The following is a 22,306-nucleotide window of genomic DNA, read 5'->3' on the forward strand; positions in this document are numbered from 1 at the left end:
GCAGGAGTCAAGTAGCGCCTTTAAGACCAACACACTTTTATTCAGAATGTAAGCTTTCATGTGCATGCACATTACAGACAAGGAAAGGAAATTCTCTCCAGAACTGACATTAATTTTTCTGTATGTTTGTTAGAATGTAGAAAAGTCTAATCTAGTTTGGAAGAACATATTTTTTTTTGCTTATTTTAGGATACATTCTTCTATTCATTGGTATATGATCCTTCTCTGAAAACGCTCCTAGCTGACAAAGGAGAAATCCGAGTAGGACCCAGGTATCAAGCAGATGTACCAGATATGCTTACAGAAGGTAAATATTTTATAGTTATAAGCTGAATTGCTGGTTTGAGTGGTCTATTCTGGTATTCTCTGCTGAAAACAGTTTTACACCTATATATGAACTGTGATTATCATGTGAATGCTCTAATATGTCAGACAGATGTATCACAAAGCTCATTTGCTTGATTTTTGGTATCTGTCAGTGGAGTGGAGATAAGCTTCATCTGATCATTATGGAACCAATCAAGATTCAGCTGCCATTCTTGGGACCATATGCTGTCCAGTTCTAGCTAAGAGCTCACAATGGAATTCCCCAGAATCCTCTTGTATGTTCTTAAGTGTACAGCAAGGTTTGTTTTGGAAGCTGTGTCAGCCATTGCACCATCTGAGAATGTACCCTATGATTAGGTGTCATTTAAAACTTAGATATTGCTTGCATCAGACAGTAGTGAGTTCTGGCAAAAAGGTGGGCCTGGAAACCATTTGCCTTTTGTTTCTGGAAATGGCAATGCAGAATTGGATGAAGGGATGAGAGGCTTGAATCTCATTAAGGCGGGTGGTACTTAGATGGTCTTCCATATTTTAGATCACTTGTAATATTATTTGGGAGCTGCTACATATTTGGTTGTTATAAAAAAGTACAGCAAATGCTCTTTTTAAAATTAAAAAAAAATCAACAATATCCTCTCTCTTTGATGGGAGGATTGCTATAAAACAGTTGCCAGTCCTGGAACATTGAGAGAATAACTGCTTGTTTGTCTCTCTGATTTACTAGGGCTTTAAAATACCATAAAATTTTATTTCATGATAACATCTAATATGATCGATAGGGTGAGACCCATTGTTCTCTGTTATGTGTTTTTTTTTTTAAAACACAAGGTCAGAATATTCCAAGAGAATATGAAGGCTTTCATTGGTGATAAAAACATTTTCATAAGATGTTTGCGCAGTTGTTTTACATGAGGCATTTTTAAAAGTGTAAGGGAGGATGTGTTTCATGTCCATTTCATTGTCCCCTTTTGCTTCTTTTTGGGGTGTCAAGGCAAAGGAATGAGACTATTGATTAAAAACAAACCACTGCTCTATATAGGCTGCAACCACCACCTGCTAGTCAGTTGTGATGACTAAGAATTGTCTCCAGGTAACCAAGTTAAAAAATTGTACAAAAGTATTTTTAATGTCTCTTATAGTACATCTGTGGAGATGTAACCATTAAAATGCTCATGAGCTATGAAGTTTATAAAAATTATTGGAAGGTTTGTTCAATTTACTGTAACTTAATGATGGCTGCTGTTCTAGAGAAGAAATTCAAGCTTCTGTTCTGGTTGGGTGCCTCATAAGTTGTCATAGCCAAGTGGGTCCAGAATGGTGGGGGGTGGGACAGAGCTTGCAGCATTTCTGTGACCTTTCAATTGACTGATCCAAGCTTCACATAGTTCCTTCATATATTCTTCTCTCCAGTCTCATACTCGTAGCCTTAGTTTACTTTCGCTTATTCCTGTATTAACAGATTAAAACATATTAACTTACTAGGAATAAGTGAAGAGAAATATTACAGACTCTAGAAAGATGCTCTGGGCGGGTACCGGCCACCATTGCTGTCTTCCCACCTACCCAAGTGAAGGCATTCACTCCCCCCCACCTCAAGAGGAACTGATCTCTGCTATCTGTAGAGCAGTTGTAATTCTGAGTGATCCTGGAGATTGGCAACAGTGGGTCCTCAGGAGGAAATGACTGGTTTGGAAGGTGGAGTCTATGGCATTGTACCTGTCTGAGGTTCCATCCCTCCTAAAATCGCACACTGCCCAGGTTCCACCCCTCAGATCTCCAGGAATTTTCCAATCTGGAGTTGGCAACTGCTCAGTCACACTGGCTTTCCTAGGGGGCTGCTACTGAACAGGAGCAAGCAGCCAGGCCTAGTTAAATCATTCCAGCCAGGTGGCATCAAGTCACCCAGGGGGTCCTGCCAAGCCTAGGGTAGCCAGCCTTCAGGTGGAGCCTGAAGAGCTCCTGGAATCACAACTGAACTGCAAACAACAGATCTGTCTCCCCATCCCCAAAGAGAACTCGTGGGCATTCGATGAAATTGCTGAGCAGACAGGTTAAAACGGATAAAAGGAAGTACTTCTTCACCCAAAGGGTGATTAACATGTGGAATTCACTGCCACAGGAGGTGGTGGCGGCCACAAGTATAGCCACCTTCAAGAGGGGTTTAGATAAAAATATGTAGCACAGGTCCATCTGTGGCTATTAGCCACAGTGTGTGTGTATATATAATTTTTTTTGCCACTGTGTGACGCAGAGTGTTGGCCTGGATGAGCCGTTGGCCTGATCCAACATGGCTTCTCTTATGTTCTTAACTCCCTTTACTGACAGAAGCAGCCAGAGACTCTGAGTGACCATGATGGGCCAATTATTTGTTGAGTGCATGGAATGCATCCAGAAGTCAATGGTAGAGCTCCACTTGGCCCACCACCATAGGGGAATTATATAGATGCCTATTTCTAGTTTCTTTATCCAGCTCATGTCTCTGCTAGACACTTTAATTTGTTTGTTATACTTGCCTTTCGAACTTTTGTTTCACTTTTATTGACTGTATGAAGCTAATAAGAGTCCTGTGTAGTCTTGGATCCTTAGCAGTGCCATCCTAAGGAGAGTTGTGCCCTGCTAAGCATCATTTATTTATTTGGCTTATATCTTGCCCTCCTTGCCAAAGCAGGCTCAGGGCTGCTTACATATTCATAAAACATAACATAAAAATCAGTTAAGCCAATATACTCCTAGTACATTAAAAACATAAAACAATTTCAGGTGCTGTGACAATCTTTAAATGATGTATCTAATTTTGTCATCGGCTGTTACTACCAGATGTTCCTTAGAGAAAAAGAAAGATCTTGGGGTCGTGCTTGTATTTTGAGGTGGTCCAGATCATTCAATTTCTGTTGTAATCTTCGATCTTAATTAACAAATGCTTGGCAGAAGACTTGACTTGTAGGACTTCAGTTGATTTAGAAAGGTGTAACTCTGCTTACAGTGGCACCGTAGAAGATTCATTTATTGTCTTCTTAGAATTGCTTGATTTTGGGTGGGAGTTGCATCTTTGAATTTATTTTTTAATATAGCTTTCATATAACCCACCTTTCTCACTGAGACTCAAGGCAGATTGCAGAGTAAAGAAAGAGGGGGGAAATAATCATACAGTATAGCAGGGGTGGCCAACGGTAGCTCTCCAGATGTTTTTTGCCTACAACTCCCATCAGCCCCAGCCATTGGCCATGCTATCTATGCTTGCAGAGTAATCCATACGGTTGGATTGGTTGTATCCAGAATTTAACATGATTATTTGGGCATACTCTCAATGTAAAAACATATTTGAACATGAATATTACCATGTTAGAGCAGAGGGTACTGTAAGCCTGACCTCTTACAAAAAATCAAAGAGAAAATGCGTTGTGGAAAGATGCCTCCTGAGCAAAATGATTCAGGAAGACCTATGCAACCTGCCACAAGTATTCTGGTATTTATTTGCTTCCAGTCCAGTTCCTTCTGAAATTAGTATAAGTGGTACTTATTTCTAAAAAAGGTTGCATAAAAATACAGATAGCAGAATTAATTCTGTCCTGGTTTGAAGAGTAAGCATGAGGTGACAAGGGCTCCCCCCCCCCCAAAAAAAAGCCAGATATCTGTGTTTGTGGACACCTGAGACTGAACAATTAATGATTTAGCAAAAAAAAAAAAAAAGCCATATTGAGCTCAGTGAGATGGTAGCGATATTACATATAATGAACATGATTGTGTACTCAAGGCTGAGAGAGAAAGTGCATGTGTGTGAACCTACCTTCCTTATATTCTATGTTTTTCTGCACTTGTTTCTGTTACTAGGATACATCACTTTGTTTTCCTGTTCTGCCTTCACATATAGCTATAATGGACTGAACACAAGAGCTGCCTGGTCTAGTATTGTGAACCTTGGAAGCTTTTGCTTCTTAATAAGGATGGACAATTTCACAAGTCATGTGTGGGTAGCCATTGAAGAACAAAACATAATTTATACACTGACACCTGAGAACACTGTTACAGCACTTGACTCTATGATTGTCTCAGTCTTAGCTATTGCATATGCATAGGAATATGCCTGTTGCTGAAGCTGCACTTTGTTAGACCAAGAATGGTAGGCTACCTATTTGCATTTAAATGCCCTCTAAAGGGGATTTAGTAGTAGTAGTGGAAGGGGAATCAGACCAGTAAGTAATAAAATCTAAGCGGGAAGGAAAGGGAGCCCGAGGGTAATTTATATCTATGTGCATTTTTATGTGGGTTTAACACTGTTTTGCATTTCATCAGTTAAGCAGCATATTATAAACAAATAAAATACACAAAATCTTTTAAAAAGATTTAAAGTGTATATTTCTCAAATCTCAAATAAGTGAAATGCTTAGTAATGTTTACTATTAACATTTGGAAAGAAACATTGGAGGCCAGTTGATGTATGTCTTAAGGCTCTATTTAAGGGGGGGGGAAGTGGGATGTAAATGTTAATAAATATAACTAAATAAATAATATCCAGATTTGGCCCAAAGGCTTACGCCTTCTTTGTGATTTATCTTAGTAATTGGAACTATTGTTACCTGCCTTAAGCAAGCAATCACTTGGACATGCCATAGAAAGAAGTGAGCAATGTCGAAAATATTAATGAAACAATTAATTTTTTTAAAGTGATAATTCTAAGGAGAAGTTGGAACTTCTATTATTAGGTGAATTATTCATCAACTCAAAGTGAAGGTTGGAGACCTTGTGTATCATCTCCTGTTTTAAGCCATACAGCTGAGAGACACCAATGATTAAGATTGCTTTTTGGATGCTTTTCTACAACAGAAATTAGTAGAGATAAAGATGGGAGACAAGCAGTCTAGCCACAGAGATGAAGATATAGATTAATGAACTGCACATCAGGGGCTAATTTTTATTCCAAGTCTGATGAAGGTACAGTTAAGGAAAGGTTTTAAAGATTCCTGTTGAAAGCAATTTATAAGTTGAATGATTAAGAAGAAAGCATTTGTATTGAATTCTGTCTTCTAAGTTTTTCTAAAGGATTGTTATGACTGGTGCAGAAGCACAATTTGAAAACAGTTTAATGGTCATAGGTTGTATGCACAGATAGTTGTTCAGAGATCTGAAAGGATTATAATAGACTTTCATTGCCTGCAGTACATTGCCTTTTTGTGGTATTGTTATGAAATATTCTTGTAGCTCTTTTAAAACTTACAAAATCTATTTGATTAGAGAACATAGCAGACAGAAAGAATTGCCTTTGGCACTCGCAAAAATGCCTGCAGGTTGCGTTGATGATTTACTGACACTAGCCTATTAGGTCCTATCCTCCCTCCCCCACCTCCCCCACATACATAGTGAAAATGACTTTGTGGATGGGAACTAGGTCACTCTCTGGATACTTTCCTGTACAAATCAATAAATAGGGAAGCAGTCTTTATGGAGAGACTTTTTGAGGAAGAAGGAAGTATGGGAGTTAGGAATGGAGTAAACAGACTCAATCTGACAGAAGAGGGATGGCCGCAAACCAAACCACAAAGCAAAATTCATGTCAGTTTTACCCTGTGTATGGTTCCTGAACAGAAGTTCATGATGGGTCTGCTGCCATGGACTTTCACAAACTTTCAGAACAGGTTCATGCTGTTCTTGGTTCATGCCTGGGGCAGAAAGCTGGAGTTTAAAGGGACTCTTGACCCCTGCTTTCTGTTTCCCTCAAAGCCTCAAACAGCTGAGCAGTGGGGAGGTGTTTCCTATAGATCAGCTATTTTGCACTGACTTCTGCAGTCCTTTTTAAGTTTAAGGGGGCTGCAGAAGGCAGCCTGAAACAGCTCTTTTTAGGCCTTTTTGCAAACTTCATTTAAAGGGAAAAGGGACTGTGGTTACTTTCAGTAAGGTTTGCAGGGCCATGAACTGAACAAACTAGTTTGGTTTGTAAATGCGTGGTTCAGTTTGTGGATCATCATGAACCCCAAATTGAACCACATTTTTGCGGTTCGTGCCTTGATGTCACCTTCAAAGCTCTGGAAAAAATTGTCTTTCCGTAAAAAATAAATAGTGCATGCTTTCAAAAATGTTAGCATCCTATGTATTTACTTGTAATCCATTTCTTAAATTAGATAAGAAATCTTAGAAAATATTGCTTTTGAGATCTTGGTTTATCTGGACCAGCCAACTATAGTTTTAATTTGCTTTCTATACCAGAAATCTAGATCTTTGCAATCTGGATATAACAGCAAGTGCTGTATGTCCATGAAAGCAGGAATCTCTAACTGGCCTGCATGCAAGAGGAAGAGGATAGCCCAGATTTCTTCATAATGTAGAAAGCCCTATAGTGTTGCACACTGCAAATTCCCCACTGCAAATTTTAGACTGTAAAAAAAGTGCAGCTGCTTTAGAACCATGTATCTGATTCTCCTTGCTGTGAGATAGACAAACAAAATTCTTCTGTTCTTTGTTCTCAGTCTAATAAATACTGCAAGGTTGAAATAAGGTAAAGATCTATTAAAAGCCACCAGGAGCTGCTGAAATGCAGAGGAAATAAAATTGGTAACACAAAAAGTTGTAAAACTGCTGGCCCTTCAGAAATAGTGCTGTACCCACACCCTGGATCTAAGATTAATACAAAGTTTAATTTTAGATCCAGATTTTGAATAGAGCACTGTTTTTGTTATTATGGTTTTTAAGAGCATTGGTATCAGTTCAGGTATTTTTTCAGGCCTTGAAAATTAAGGACTTTTATTTTTTGTCACACACACCCAAACACACAGTTCCTTGTCAGAGGCAGTAGTAATGAGGAGGGAGGGAAAGAAAGGAAGCTTTAGCATTTCAGCATCACCCCCCTCTGGAGTGGGGAATTTTCCTGTATTACTGGCAAGGCTTGGTTGCTCCAGCAGCCATTTCTTCCTGCCACCATGGGGGGGGGGGGCTTTTTAAAAACCAGCATTTCAATAGCATAACATTGATATGACATTATAGCAGCATGTGATTTCCCAGCATTAAGTTGTTAAGCATCTACCACCTTTTGTGGGGGGGAGATGCCTTTTTCTTTCTTGTGGTGGGAGGAGGAAATGGCTGCCATGACACTTAAGCCTCACAGGAGCCCACCAGTCCACCCACCATTTTAAGGCTCTAGGGTCAGGCTCTACAACCTCTGATGCCTGCCTCAGGGAGAAGCCTCCAGAGGGAACAATGCATGTTTAGAAAGTCCAGATCCCGTTTATTCCTTTCCCTTTTAAAAAGGTCTCATGAGTAGAGGCCAGCTGTTTAATTGTTTTTTGGGCCAGTCTTCCCTCTTTCCTTTCTTGTTCCTGTGCCTCTCCCAAACTCTGAAGCACTCCTGAAATTCTAGAAAATAAATTTTAATTATTCCCACAATTTCAGGAGTGGTTTTGGGGTTATTTTGGGTATTCCTGAGTTGACCTGAAACAATAATTTTGGGTATATCTTGTTTGGGTATACCCAAATGCACAACTAATACAGAGCAGCCTGTTTTATATGCCTGTGCCAGATAGGATTGCCAAGTCCAATTCAAGAAATATCTGGGGACATTGGGGGTGGAGCCAGGAGCAAGGTTGTGACAAGCATAATTGAACTCCAAAGGGAGTTCTGGCCATCACATTTAAAGGGACCACACACCTTTTAAATGCCTTCCCTCCATTGGAAATCATGAAGGAAAGGGGCACCTTCTGGTGCCTTTAGGGGCTCATAGACTTGGTCCCCCTGGTCCAATCTTTTTGAAACTTGGAGGGAATTTTGAGGAGAGGCACTGGATACTATACTGCGAATTTGGTGCCTCTCCCTCATAAAACAGCTCACCCAGAGCCCCAGATACACACGGATCAATTTTCCATTATACCCTATGGGAATCAGTGTCCATAGGGAATAGTGGAGTGCCTACCAGACATTTCCGTCCTCCTCCCCCCCCCACTTTCTGATGACCCTGAAGCGGGGGGAGGGCCTCCAAACCAGAGGATTCCCTGCCCCCACCTGGAGATTGGCAACCCTAGTGGCAGAAGGAAAAAAATGGAATTGCAATTTATGTGTAAGTTCACAAATATGCATAGCTATAAATAGAGATCAATGTTGAGGGGTGTGTTTTTACTTTTCAGTGATCTTGAGGAATTTACAGTGCAATCTTATACAGAGGAACACTGTTCTGAGTGTGTTGAATTCAGTAGATTTAGAATGGTGTAACTCAGTTTAGGATTGCACTGATAAAAGATAGGTCAGTAATTCAGAAGTCTAGCTGAGCCTGGACAGAAATTTTACTTACCATAAACTAATATAAAAAACTAAGCAGCCTCAGTCATCTCTAAATTTCAACAATTTAAAAGTAGGGAAATTATTTTTAGTTCTGGTTCTAGATGGTAAGCTATTATTGTTCCATAATTTGTCATAGTATTTGCATAGATTACTTTCTTATCACATAGCAAACTTTAATGGGGTAATTGAATTGTCCCTTGTATATTTAATACGTATTCAATTTAAACATAATACAGCATGTGGAAAGAGCACTATTGCAATTAATAGTGTTTTATCTAATCTACTTTTCTGACAGAACAAACAGATGACCGGGAACAGGCAAAGCTTGAAGTAAAAGTGTGGGATCCTGATACCCATCTCACTGATCATCAGATTGACCAGTTTTTAGTAGTAGCACGGTAAGGGTAATATTCTTATGATTAACACTGTCATGATAATACATAATCCAGAACATTTTAACTCCTATTTTATTTCAATGAGTTAAACTGGTGTTAATACTTCCACTGAAATCAGCAGGGCTTAAATATGCTTAACTTTGGTTAGGCAGTCCTCAGACATTTTGCATTAGATCAAAAATATTTCTTCGACAGGTATCTTTAAATTATGATGTTATAGGGGATAAAAATATTTATTTTTAAAGCAGGCTGAGTAAGAGCTTGGCAATGGCTTCCAACCCGGAAATGGGTCAAAGCTAATCCCCCATTCTTCACCGTATAAAGGCACTTCCATAAGTCCAGTTGGCAAGTGTTTCTTTGACTGCTCCTTTCCATTGAAGGCCCTCATGTTATGCCCCCCCAACATGCTCCTTAGGATTCCATAACTCCCAAGAACCATTTTTTGGGTGGAGTTGGGAACTACAATGGGGTAGAGAAACTGGATTAGTTCTGTTAGCTCTGCTGCAGTTATGGTCCATTAAATCAAAAGCTGCAATCTTAAGCACACTTCCAAGGGAACAAATCTCACTGAACATAATGAAATTGACTTCTGAATATATATGCTTAGGATTGTATTACCAACCTTCTTCATTATTTAAATATATCTTAAGTAATTTTCTCTTGTTTTCATAAATCGCCTTTTCTCCATCAGTTCAGTAAAAAACAATTAAGAGTATGATATTTAAAATAAATTCTGTCTCAGCAGGATACGAAGCTGGCAAACATTGTGGGAGAGTACCAACCTTTCCCTGTTTTTGGTTCTGAAGTGAAGGAATCATAGTTCAGTGGCAGAGCTTATGCAGGACTAGGCAGTCATGGGACCCAGTATTGTGTACAGTAGGTGATACAGGCAACAAGGACCAGTGGTTTGACTCAGTAAAAGGCAGTGCTATTTAAGGTAAATGACAGCTTCTAATTAAATATTAGAATAGGCTTTAAATAGTAATAATTCATTTTCAGAGAAAGAATACCCTTGAAAACCAGTTGCTAGGGGAAGGGCAACACTAAGATCTTGATTTCCATAAAAACATAAGAAGAGCCCTGCTGGTTCAGACAAATGGTACATCCTGTCTCACACAGTGACCAACCAGTTCCTCAGGAGGGCCAACAACAGGGCATGCCTGGACTGCAGACTTTCCAGGGACATCTAGTCAGCCACTTTGTGAAACAGAATGCCAATCACTGGACTAATCTAGCTGGGCTGCTCTTTGGTTCATTCTGCTACAAAATCACCACATTATCATGCAAGCGGTATGCAATATCCTTGATGATAACAGGGTTTATTTTCCCAAAATGAACTATTATTAAAAACTCTTTTTCATCGTCTTATTTCAAGTGCTTTATATTTAAACATTCATTCATCTGCCAACTGTTCTGGACACAATTCCATTTTTGAATGCAGAAATGCACTTTCGTACTATCAAGGTTGCACAGAGTATGCTTATATAACAATGAAATACTCTGAGGAAGTATGAGGTAAGTCCTGAAGAACATGCTCACTAATATTAAGAAAATGTCTCTCTAGCTTGCCGCATGGAATGATTTCATTAAATGTACACTCTTTCCCCCAGGAAACAAATCAATAAGCAGCTTTCTAAAAATCAAATAAACAAAATAAATAATGGCCAAGTTAGTAGAACCCATGTGGGCACAGTGACTTGCAATTCCTTTTAAAGGAAGCTAAACTGAATGCAGATGCCTTCAAATATTGTCTCTGACCCTTCAGATTCATGCTAAAGGAGTGATAGCCAGCTTCAGCCCTGACCTGGATAGCACAGGCTAGCCCGATCTCATCAGATCTCACAAGATAAGCAGGCTCAGCCCTAGTCAGGGTCTCTGTTGGGTTTTTTTGTACTGTGTGTGTGTGTGTGTGTGTATACACCTGGAAGTCATGGCAATCTCTGGTGGCTGAACCCTACTGGGAGCATAGAAGATATTCAGAAAGGTGGCTGAATAAAGCCTGCCCTTGACTCCAGCTCTGGTATTCCAAGGAGGTCCTCCATCCAAGTACTTGCCAGTTTCAACCCTGCTTAGTTTCTGAGATTTGAGGAGATTGGGCTTGCTGGGCTATCCAGGTCAGGGCCTGGGCCTAGTCAGTATTTAGATGGCAGATCATAAAGGAATACCAGGGTTGCATTGCAGAGACAAGCAATGGCAAACCATCTCTGTTAATTTCTTGCCTTAAAAACCTCACAGGATATAAGTAAGTCAGCTGTGACTTGATGGCAAAACAAACAAACAAAAAAACAGTTGCTGTACTCTTAGTGATCACAGTAGCCTCCAGGTATAATTTACTCCAAAACCTGATTCTCCTATCAGACTCCTTAATAAAGACAGTTCCATTTAGCAGTATAGGCTTCCCAGTTGTAAAGCACATGTGCTCAAATATAGCCAGAGCATTACACACAGAATCCCAAAGAAAGATGTAACTTTAAAGTGCAGACTATCACTTTAAAACTATCTCTTGAGCAATATTTTTGTTTTTCTTACAGCAGATATCTTCCATAGGCTTTAGTAAAAGATTTGTTTCATGGGGGAATGAGGATGTCTTCAGTGAAACCATTCAGTGTTGCATCCTGGACAGAAATCCACTAGGGACCAGGTAAAATTGGTCTTTGGAGGCACTAGTTGGCTATCTCTGATATTGACTGAAGAATGGCTGTCTATAAGTTAGCTTTGGATGTTAAGGATAGCTTTGGATGCAACATGGGCAGCAACACAGAGGGGCAACGGTGCCAGGTTCCACTAAGATGTCAGAGAAAGCTCTGTTCATGGCTGAGTGTTTTGATAGCAGCTAAAAACTGAACACTAGGGCAGATTATATTCTGTGGTTTATGAGTGGGTGAGTAACTTTGCTGATAAACTACTACAGTCTGCTTTAATTATTGCCACTCAGGAAGGTTATCAAGGTCATGCTATGATGCAGAAAGAATGTACTGTGTTGTAGATGACTGAAGAGAGCAAACCACTTGATAATGCTGTTTGTAAGGAAGATGTAAGAGAGGGAAGGACGCATGGGTTAGTTTGAAGAAACAAAGGTCAGAGAGTATATTACACCCCAAAGTAAGATTCCAGAAATTAACTCTCCTAACTGCAGTTTAAGAGTCCTCCTCTTTCTAGCTTCAGTTTACCATCCTAATGTAATTCCCTCAACGCTTCAATATTATGGTTCATGTGGGAAAAAAAATAGGGTCTCCAACAGGCTGAATGCAAGGCCAAGTAGTAAATATTCATTTCTGTTAGGTGATATTTGTAAATGATAAGTGTTCTTCAGTATTAGTAGTTAGATGGAGTAGTTAATTATTTCACTATGGATACGGAGTAAAAGGGTGATCTCAACTACTTTTTCAGTATATGTTAATTTGAATTCTCCTCTTCTACCTTTTTTACTTCAACATTGCCTTCTGTCTCTGAATTGAATATCTTGTGTCTAGAGTTCGTTGATATTATCATCACATACCCCACTGCTTACTGGATGATTAACTGAAGAAATTCTCAGGGGTCCTCTGATACAATTTGGTGTCTCTTGCAGGCATCTTTTCCTACCAGGGCTGCTGGATCTTTAACATTTTGTTGTTGTTGTTGAGGTTGAGTCCAGAAAAGGGCAACTAGAATGATTAAAGGGTTAGAACACTTTTCCTATGAAGAAAGGTTAAAACGCTTGGGGCTCTTTAGTTTGGAGAAACATCAACTGCGGGTTACATGATAAAGGTTTACAAGATAATGCATGGGATGGAGAAAGTAGAGAAAGAAGTACTTTTCTCCCTTTCTCACAATACAAGAACTCGTGGGCATTCAATGAAATTGCTGAGCAGTCAGGTTAAAACGGATAAAAGGAAGTACTTCTTCACCCAAAGGGTGATTAACATGTGGAATTCACTGCCACAGGAGGTGGTGGCGGCTACAAGCATGGACAGCTTCAAGAGGGGGTTAGATAAAAATATGGAGCAGAGGTCCATCAGTGGCTATTAGCCACAGTGTGTATATATGTGTGTGTGTGTGTGTGTATATATATATTTGGCCACTGTGTGACACAGAGCGTTGGACTGGATGGGCCATTGGCCTGATCCAACATGGCTTCTCTTATGTTCTTATGATATTATTGTCATTATTTACAAAATGTATATTTCACCTTTTTGCCTTTACAAAGGGCCACCAAGGCAGCTAACGATTTAAACCATACAAAATAAAAGTTACTATGTAAAACCCTTAAAATCAATCCCCTTCCCAAACATACATTATTAAAACAATTTTGAAAGAGTTAAAAAACAGAGTGAAAATACATACAAAACATAAAATCATTGGAAGGATCATTGAAGAAATGCCAAATGAAATTTTAAAAAGTCTTCACCTGCTCATGGAAGACAGCAGTAGAAGGGAGCAGATGAATTTCCCTGGGGAGATAGTTCCAGAGCTTTGGTACTGTGACTGAGAAGGCCCTGTCCTGGATAGTTACCTGATCTCAAAGCAGGGGCATCTGAAGAAGGGACTCTGAAGAGGAGCTGTTGTGGTTGGGCAGGCTCATAAGAGATTAGGTGGTCCTTCAGGTATATTGGTCCCAAACATGTATAGTATTGAAGGTCAATGCCAGCACCTTGACTTGTGCCCAGAAACAAATTGGAAGCCACTGTACAGAGGCTGACTGGAGTGATTTCTATGACCCACTCCACTCAGCATCCTGGGTACAGCATTCTATACCAAATTAGGTTTCTGAACACTTCTCAATGGGAGTCTCACAGAGTGCTTTTCATTAATTTATCACCATGCTGGGAAATGCTTTCACTGTTTAATTTATGTTTGATAGCAAAGTTTTCCACCTGTACAAGGCCTACTTCTGTGTGACAAATCAGCAATTCTGATTATTCTTTTCTATTCAGGGGGAAAAAAAGCTTTTATTTTTAGGTGCACCTGGAAATTACAGTTATATATAAATAGAAGATTTGATGTGAATCATATTTGAATTAGCTTTTGATACATCTTAGTTTAGGATCAGTGCATTGTGAAATATAAAAATGTCTTAATAGGTGAGGCAGAGCTTATCTTTATTACTGTATCTTGTTTACTTTTCATACAGTTAGATTCTTGTCAGTTTACTAGTAAGTTTTTCTCTGATGGAGAAAGTCTTCTTTCAACAGAGGGAACCTTTTTGTGTCTGAGGAAGCCTGTTTCCATCAGAGGAAAACTTAGCAAAAGGCAGTCATTGGATCAATCTTAGCTGAAGGTGATTATTGGATCCACCCCATAATTGGATTCCTGTATAATATGTAAATAGGGAACTTGAACACTTTACTCCTGAGAGGTAATGTTTCTAAAACTCACACATCATGCAGCAAATGAAATATGCTAGTTCCCTATTTGTGTACCATTCAGCAGGCACGACTTGCACATCCTCTGTTGGAAGATTTATGTGTAACTTCCAAAAGCTCTGTGTTTAAAAAAAAACAAAAAACATTCTCTTCCTGTCTCTAAGTCTTGGAATGAATTCAGGTAAACTACTTCATTCATGACTGTGAAGGCCCTCTCCTGGATTGCTACCCATCTGATCTCAAAGCAATCTAGGCAGGTTTCTAGTTCTACATTTTTGGTGGCTTTGCAGTGCTTGTTTAATTCCTCACACATAAAGCTGTCTCATACTGAATCAGACCCTTTGTCCATCAAAGTCAATACTGTCTAATCAGACCAGCAGCAGCTCTTCAGGATCTTAGATAGAGGTCTTTCATAGCACTTATTACCAATCCTTTTACCTGGAGATTGTAGAAATTAGACCTTGGACTTTCTTCAGGCCAAGTGGATGCTCTACCACTGAGTTGTGGTCATAGCACATCTAGGAAAGAGGAATTATTCTTATGTTAAGGTTTAAGGTTTATTGGATTTATATCCCACCCTCCCTGCCGAAGCAGGCTCAGGGCAGCTCACAACCAGTAGAATCATAACAATTGAACAATTACATAGTTAAGCAAAACAAATTAAACAGTTAAAACAATTAAGAACAATTAAAACAGTCTGGTGCTAATCATATTTGATGTTTTCTTGTTTTAGAGGCCTTCAGTATATATTAGATGTATTGGTCACACGATATCAGTCCTTCCATGTTAATTAAAGGCCTCTCCCCTCCCATTTCAGACCCCCATGTTGCACATGATCATGTGTTCAAGAGTCCACAGGCCCCCTGAAGCTGTTTTTCACAAAGCACAGTCAGTGGAAAAGGAATGGTAGGAAAGGTGTGTTCAGCTCACATGGATCTGCTCATTGTGTTTAAGATCCATCTTCTGTTCTTTTTTAGAGATGTCTACATACACTTAGAGGACAATGGGTATAGAAATCCAATTTCTGTTTCAAAAGTATTAGTACTTCCATTATCATTCAAGAGTGAGTCTTACATTACTTTTTTGACACAGCTAACAGAAACAGAAGCTTCTGTATAGTTTATTATTGCTTTCCCTGATGCTCCTACAACGTGACACCCCCACAGTGAGAGAGAGTTGTCAATCCTCCCTGGCTCCCCCAAATAAAAAGTCTTTTATTCTTTATAAAGTTCCTTTTATTGTGAGATCCAGGTTAATAGGTACAGACATCCTGTCTGAGTCAGATCTGACATGACCCAGGAAATCTCTCGGTAATATAGGGTAAACTACTAAGCAATCGCCCCCCCTTTCCCAGCATATATGAAATACATCAACTTATTTTCTCAAGCATTCTTTGAGTAGCACTTTCCACCCAAGGTTGCAACTTTAGATACATAGTTGTTACTGCTGCAGTACAAGGCTAAACAACAGGTGTATTGCCATGGGAATCAAGAGAGGGAAAGGGGGAGAGGGAAGACACAGGAAGGAGGGAAATGAGATAAGGGTCTGTGAGACAGAAAATGCAGCCTTTCAGAACAACCTGAGAAACTTTAACCCTTTATGACAAATCATTTGACAAGAGTGAAAGTTGGAGAGGGTGCTAGCCATTTAGTTCAGAGGGGTCAAATGCAGATGTTGAATGGCAATAGCAGGTGAATGACAATAGCAGGCTTGATTGGTTTAGGTGTGATATACAGAGGGATAGTAGGTGTGGGATGCCAGCATTAGTAATGAGGCAGGAAACCTAGGTCTAAGTTCTATCCAGGAGGATTCAGTTCAGGAGGATTCAAAGGATAAATGGACATATGTCTGACATTAGAAACCACAACATTGAGTTGTGCAGGAAGCAAAGAGCCATTTAAGGAGCTGGGGGAAAAGTAAGCCACGGTATGGTTGCAGCAGCAACCCTGGAAAAGGAAGCAGGAGATGGAAGTTGCTTGGGAGCCAGATTTGAGCCATGCATGGGTCAGATCTGACCCACAGACCACACATTTGACGCCCCTAATTTACTTAACTTCTCTGCTAAGAGAACTGATCATTTAATTATCACATTTTTTTATCCAATTGTGTGAAATGTGCTCAGCTAATTTGTTATTTCCAGCTTATTTCCTGTCAGACTACCAATGTGTGCTTTTCCCATGTTTTGTTGGCTATTAAGCACTGTCTGCCTTAATAGTTGCTGTTTCTGTATTTGCTCTAATTGGAAAAGACCATGCTTAGTTTTTCTTCCATTGCAAATAAAGCCTTCCTTGTTCACTTTTTAAAATGTTGATTTACAGCAGCCACACTAAATGGAGGGTCTGTTTGATCTAATTTGCAGAATTGCCTTCATGATATTGTTTTTATTTTGTAGTTTGTTATTTAAAAATGAGATTTTTCATTGCCTGTGATTTTTTTCTTTCCATTTTCTGAGAAGGAATTGAAATAAATATATGGTTGCTTTTGGTAGCACAGGAACTCTTACCTTATAAATTAATAAATAAGGCATCAAATATGTGCTTTGCTTTTCTCTAGTTAGAACTGTACTATTTTCTTACACATGCAGTGCGGAATAAGAAAATCAGTAGTGTTTATTTATTCCTTTTTGCACAATGAATCATATGAAGACAAGCAGAGATTTTACTTTGTGTATTAATAGTTTGTGGGGAGGGGTTGCCTTTTATTCAATGTAATGATCTGACAAGTCCTGTACAGATGTAATATTTCCCATTCTCTTAAGCAGAGCTGCTGAGATTGGGAGAGGCTCCCTGGTCATTATAGTGATCCCAAGAGCTGGTCATGGTGCTGCTAGTATGCATTAAAAATTCAGTGACTCTCTTATTGAAGAAGTGTGAAGGGCTCAGGCAGGAACTGTAATGCCATTTGTCCACCTTCTGTTGAATAAGTCGGGGAAGCGATGGCATTCAAATTTGCAGTAACAAAACTTAGTGCACGATGTTGGTAAGCCACTGTCTTTCAGCCAGACCTCTGTTCGGAGGATAAAATTGAGCGGGGGGGGGGGGGCACTTATGCTATGCCAAACTCCTTGGAGAAATGGCAGGATATGGCTGTAAGCAGAGAAGTGGGAAATAATTCAGGAATACTCATGCCTAACATGCTGAGAAGAAGTCCTAATTTGCTTTCATATGATGTCTGGGTGGATAATAAAGAAATATATATGGATCAGTTTCTAAATGCTCATGATTTGATCAAAGAAAAATAAAGAGTGCTCCTTGGATTTATATGATCCTTCTTCCTTTTGCCTCCTTCCTACTGTCACCTCCCTTTTCCTTATTCCACTTGAATTCTGTCCTATGCCAAGTATAATTAGTTTTAAACCACAGCTTCATACTTTGGTTTCAAGTTTTTTGTAATTAGTGTTAAGCTTGGTGCAGAGATAATGTTAGCTGTGCTAGGGAGGGGATAGAAGAAAGAAGACAGCAGGAATGGAGGGCAGCCTGGGAGGAGCTGACTTGGCACTCCTGAAGCATGGTAAAGTAATTTATATTACCAGCGCTTGGCCATTCTGTAGCTCTGAGTTTCTGTAAACTATAAATAATTAAGAAACAATGGCAGAGATTCAGAGAAATTCATTCCAAAGTACACCTGTGTGGCCAGAATTCCCTTTAACATTTGTTTTAGAAAAGTCTGTTAAAATGGAATAGCCCTCTGCCTTTGAAGGAGTGAGAGCTGCTTTAGAAAACTTTAGCCATAATACTTGATAGAATACATGGTGCCCTTACATTCTCAGGAAAAGAACTTCTTTGGATTGCACCTAACATCCAGCAATACGGTAAAACAGGATTAAGTTAGAAAATGGGCATTTTTCTTCATCATCCAGTATTGTAATTTTAAAATTAAATAATAAAAGGTTCTGAAAGCAGATTTTTCAATGAAGATTTTGAAAGGCAGTATTATTAACTACAGTTAGGTGTCTGTGTTGTTCCTCTTGGTGTTGCCATATACGATGAGGAAAATACTGGTTGTCATTTCTCATAAGTGATTGAATTGCTGTTTATCAGGTGGTTGGTGTAGAGATTCGGTCACATGGTAAGCTCTGTGTGTCATCTATTTTATCACGGTATGTAGCTTTCCCTTCTCTCCAATGAACTCAGGGAAGCATACAATGTGACTTGATTTTATTGTCATAATAGCTTTTTTAGAGTTAGATAGCTGGCTGAAGTCATTCACCCCCAGTTGGTTTTATAATTGAGCAGGGATTTGTACCCCATTGAACAAAACCAACCCTCTGTCCACTGCACCACACTGGGGTTATTTCTTACAATTACTATGTGATGTCTAACTGTTCTGCTATTTTACGTATTTGAAATTTTAACACTACCCCTCTGGACAGGTGCATAGAATAAGCAGGGCTTTTTTTATAGCAGGAATTCCTTTACATATTAGGCCACACCCCCTGATGTAGCCAATCCTCCTGGAGGCCCAGTGTTAAGAGCCCTGTAAGCTCTTGGAGGATTGGCTACATCAGGGGTGTGTGGCCTAATATGCAAAGGAGTTCCTGCTACAGAAAAAGCCCTGAGAGTAGGTAACACCATTTGAAAGTAAAGAGCCTGGCAGAGGAGCTCCATGTTTCCATTGGAGACTTTATGCCTGAAAGAGATCACTGAATCAAAGTTTTGGATGGAATTTATGTTTTGGATGAAAAATGAAGTAATATATTGAAACCAGACTGTTTGGTTCCAGGAATAAATGAAAGTACATCCGTAATCAGACAAGGCATGTTTTGCTCTCCTATGCCAAATCACTCCATATTATTTGGGTGTATTCCTGACTATAGTGGTTTTTGTTACCTGAAATGATAGTGGATGGGAAGAACTGTAATGATGACTTTCTAACATCATATGGAACCTGAATCCTTTATAGGATGTTTGTATACATTGAATGATTGAGAGCGGTGAATGGGTTGGATACAGACTAAATTTCCAGCAGTGGATAGACAGTTGTAACTTCCATCAATTCTCCCTTCCTGCTGCAGACCTCTTATTTATCTCTTGTGCCATTCTTGAGGGTCTCATTTTGGGGAGGTCAACGGACTGTGGTTTGAGCAGGTGAGGAAGGAAAATTTTGTTTACTGAACTGAAGTTTATTTGGATCCAACCCAATATCTGTCTTGATAGAATATAAGGTTGAGTTTGCACTTAATTTTTCAAACTCCAGTGTCACCATAAACTTTCCCTTTATTTATTTAAAACATTTATTAGCATCCTTCCTTCTTATAGGAACTCAAGGCAGCTTACAATGTAAATAATAATGAACTACCATAAAATACATAAAAACCATTGGTTAAAATTAATTTTGAAAATGCCAGCAGTCAGAAGATCTAATCAAATTTCATCACAAATAAAACTGCCTTCTAAAGCAGGAGTGTCAAACTCATTTGTTATGAGGGCCAGATCTGACATAAATGAATCTGGCTGGGCCATGTCGGCCCAGGCCATGTGTGTACCTATTTAAGATTAGGCAGCAGAGATATAAACTTTTTAAAGGACACAGACAAACACAACTAAAGATTTTTTCTTAAAAAAATGAATCCTTAAAATAAAACATGCTTAAAACATTAGCACTTGTTGGTCTTAAAGGTGCTTTCTTTGTATTTGTCCCATGAGATCCAGGGAACAAGGAAGCTCTGGCTCTTTCCTTCACTCCCCAGGGGGAGGAACCTCAACCAATGGAAAAAATTGAGGTTTTGCTTTGTAGCTCCTGTGCAATTGAACACGCTTTGCAAAGCAAGTTGAGATGCAGAAGGAAGCAATAGAGAGGGAGAAGGAAGCAGACAAGAGCCAGTTGCTTGGGGACCTGATTCAGCCCCTGGGTCACATGTTTGATACCCCTGTTATAAAGATAGTGAGCGGGCCGGACACACTTTCCCAGACACGTTGTTACATAATTGTGGGACTGCCACTGAAAAAGCCCTCTCTTGTGCACCCACCAGATGAGCTTCTTTTGTTAATGGGATAGTCAAGAGGGCCTCTCCCTTTGATCTTAGTACCTGGGCAGGAAGGTATGGAAGAAGACAGTCCTTCAGTAAGTAAGATAGAATGGAAGATTCTGCTTTCCAATAGAATACTGTTAACTTTTGTCCAAGAGGACAAAACTAGCTACATTCTACTCCCAAAGAGTGTTGGCCACTTTTAAAATAAAATTTAAAAAATCCTGGAACTTGGACAGGACTGGAGCAAAAGGTGGTTCAGAAATGTAATCTAGGAATAATGATGTGCCAGTGTAGTTTGGTGGTTAGAGTGTTGAACTAGGACTGGGGAGACCTCTGTAGAAAATTCCACTCTGCCATAAAGCTCCCTATGTGAGCCGTGCAGTTTGTCAGCCTAACCTTATCTCATAGTTTTGCTGTGCAGGAAAGTGGAGAGCCATATATTTAGCTGTGAAGTCTTTGGAGAAAGGATAGCATAAATATTGGTGGAATGCAGTGCTTGGCACTTTGAGAAGAGCAGACTGCAAGAGCTTATTCGCCAAAAATTTAATGTATAGATTTAAAAAGCAACAGAGGAGGGGAACTCAGCATTGCCCTTTCTTGGCAACTATCCTGAAAATAAAATAAATTAATAAATCATTTTTTCAGGTTCCTTCCCACCCATCAGCTGACAAATCTACTGCCAATCCATTTATACTCACTTTTCAAGCAACTAATGTAAATTAGCACCAAACTACTGATAAATTTCTCAGAAATAATTTAACACAGCTCAAATGTGAACAATCCAGTATTCCTAGGAGTAGTCAGGTCAAATTACTCGCCTCTGTCATTGGTGTTATGCAATGCTAGATCCATTAATAATGAGATCTCAATCCTTCGGGACTTTCTGTGTAAACAGAAAATGGACCTGGCTTGTGTGACTGAGACCTAGATGAGAGATGGGGAGACAGTAGCTCTCTCCCAGATGGCTCCCCCAGGATACTCAGTCTTTCACCAATCACAGACTAGTGGGGGGGAGGAGTGGTCCTATTTATACGGGAGGTTTACTCCTTCTGGGCCCTCCCGTCTCCAAAGACTGATGGTATTGAATGTGCTGGTCTGGCGTGAGATGTTGGGTAGGGGTTGGCGGTCTGGCTGGTGTACCGAACATCTAACGCCCCGGCCAGCGCCTTACCATCCCTGATGGTGGCCGTAACAGACTGGGCATTGGAACACCCAAGGCTTTTGGTCCTGGGTGATTTCAATGTTCATGCCGATGACGCAGTCTCTAGTCAGGCGACGGACCTGGTGTCATCCATTGCGACACTAGGACTCTCCCAATTTGTTACAGCACCCACGCATCAGACCGGACACATGCTGGATTTGATCTTTGCGACGGAAGTCTTAGTGGACTGGATCACTGCAGAAGCAATGCCACTACGCCCTAAAGGCTCGTATGGATGTGCCACCCCAAACCTGTTTAGGCGGCGAGCATATTTTAGCTCGCCCATGGAACCTGATGGACCCAGTGCGGTTCCAGATGGCCCTGCGGAATTGCTGGCTCCCCGGCGAATCTCTAGATGACCGGGTTGAGACCTGGCAAGACTGGCTCACCGTGGCCATTGATGAGATCACTCCATGGCGCCCTCTGCACCCTTGTTCTAAGCTGGCCTCGTGGTATAACCCGGAGCTGCGGCTGATGAAACAAAGGCTAAGACGGCTAGAGAGGCAGTGGCGGCGTACTCGAGACAAAGTGACTAGAACATCTTATGGAGAGTTTATGAGGTCCTATGAGATGGCAGTCAAAACCACGAAGAAAGTTTACTTTGCAGCTGAGATTGCATCTGCGAATTCGTGCCTGACACAATTATTTAGTATTATTCGGAATCTCACAACTCTGCCACAAGGCAGACCAAACTGTAGGGAATTGGATATTGGCTGTGAGGCTTTTGCGACTTTTTTCACAGATAAGATCTCGTCGCTCCGCAACGACCACCCTGCCACTGTTGAAATAGTAAGTGAACTTGAGG

The 22,306-nt window shown here is 40.1% G+C and overlaps 1 protein-coding gene across 3 annotated transcripts in view; it reads left to right on the forward strand.

Annotated features, from left to right (window-relative positions):
* MTA3 (metastasis associated 1 family member 3) overlaps positions 1–22,306 on the forward strand; it is a 186,858-nt gene that overhangs the window by 62,843 nt on the left and 101,709 nt on the right. For all 3 annotated transcript variants that reach the window (XM_060247482.1, XM_060247483.1, XM_060247484.1), the window contains exons 6-7: positions 190–307; positions 8,885–8,987. In XM_060247482.1, coding sequence (XP_060103465.1) covers positions 190–307; positions 8,885–8,987 — 221 coding nt within the window. The remainder of the gene's footprint in view (positions 1–189; positions 308–8,884; positions 8,988–22,306) is intronic.

Source organism: Heteronotia binoei, chromosome 1 (genome assembly GCF_032191835.1).
Source record: "Heteronotia binoei isolate CCM8104 ecotype False Entrance Well chromosome 1, APGP_CSIRO_Hbin_v1, whole genome shotgun sequence".
Lineage (NCBI taxonomy): Eukaryota > Metazoa > Chordata > Lepidosauria > Squamata > Gekkonidae > Heteronotia > Heteronotia binoei.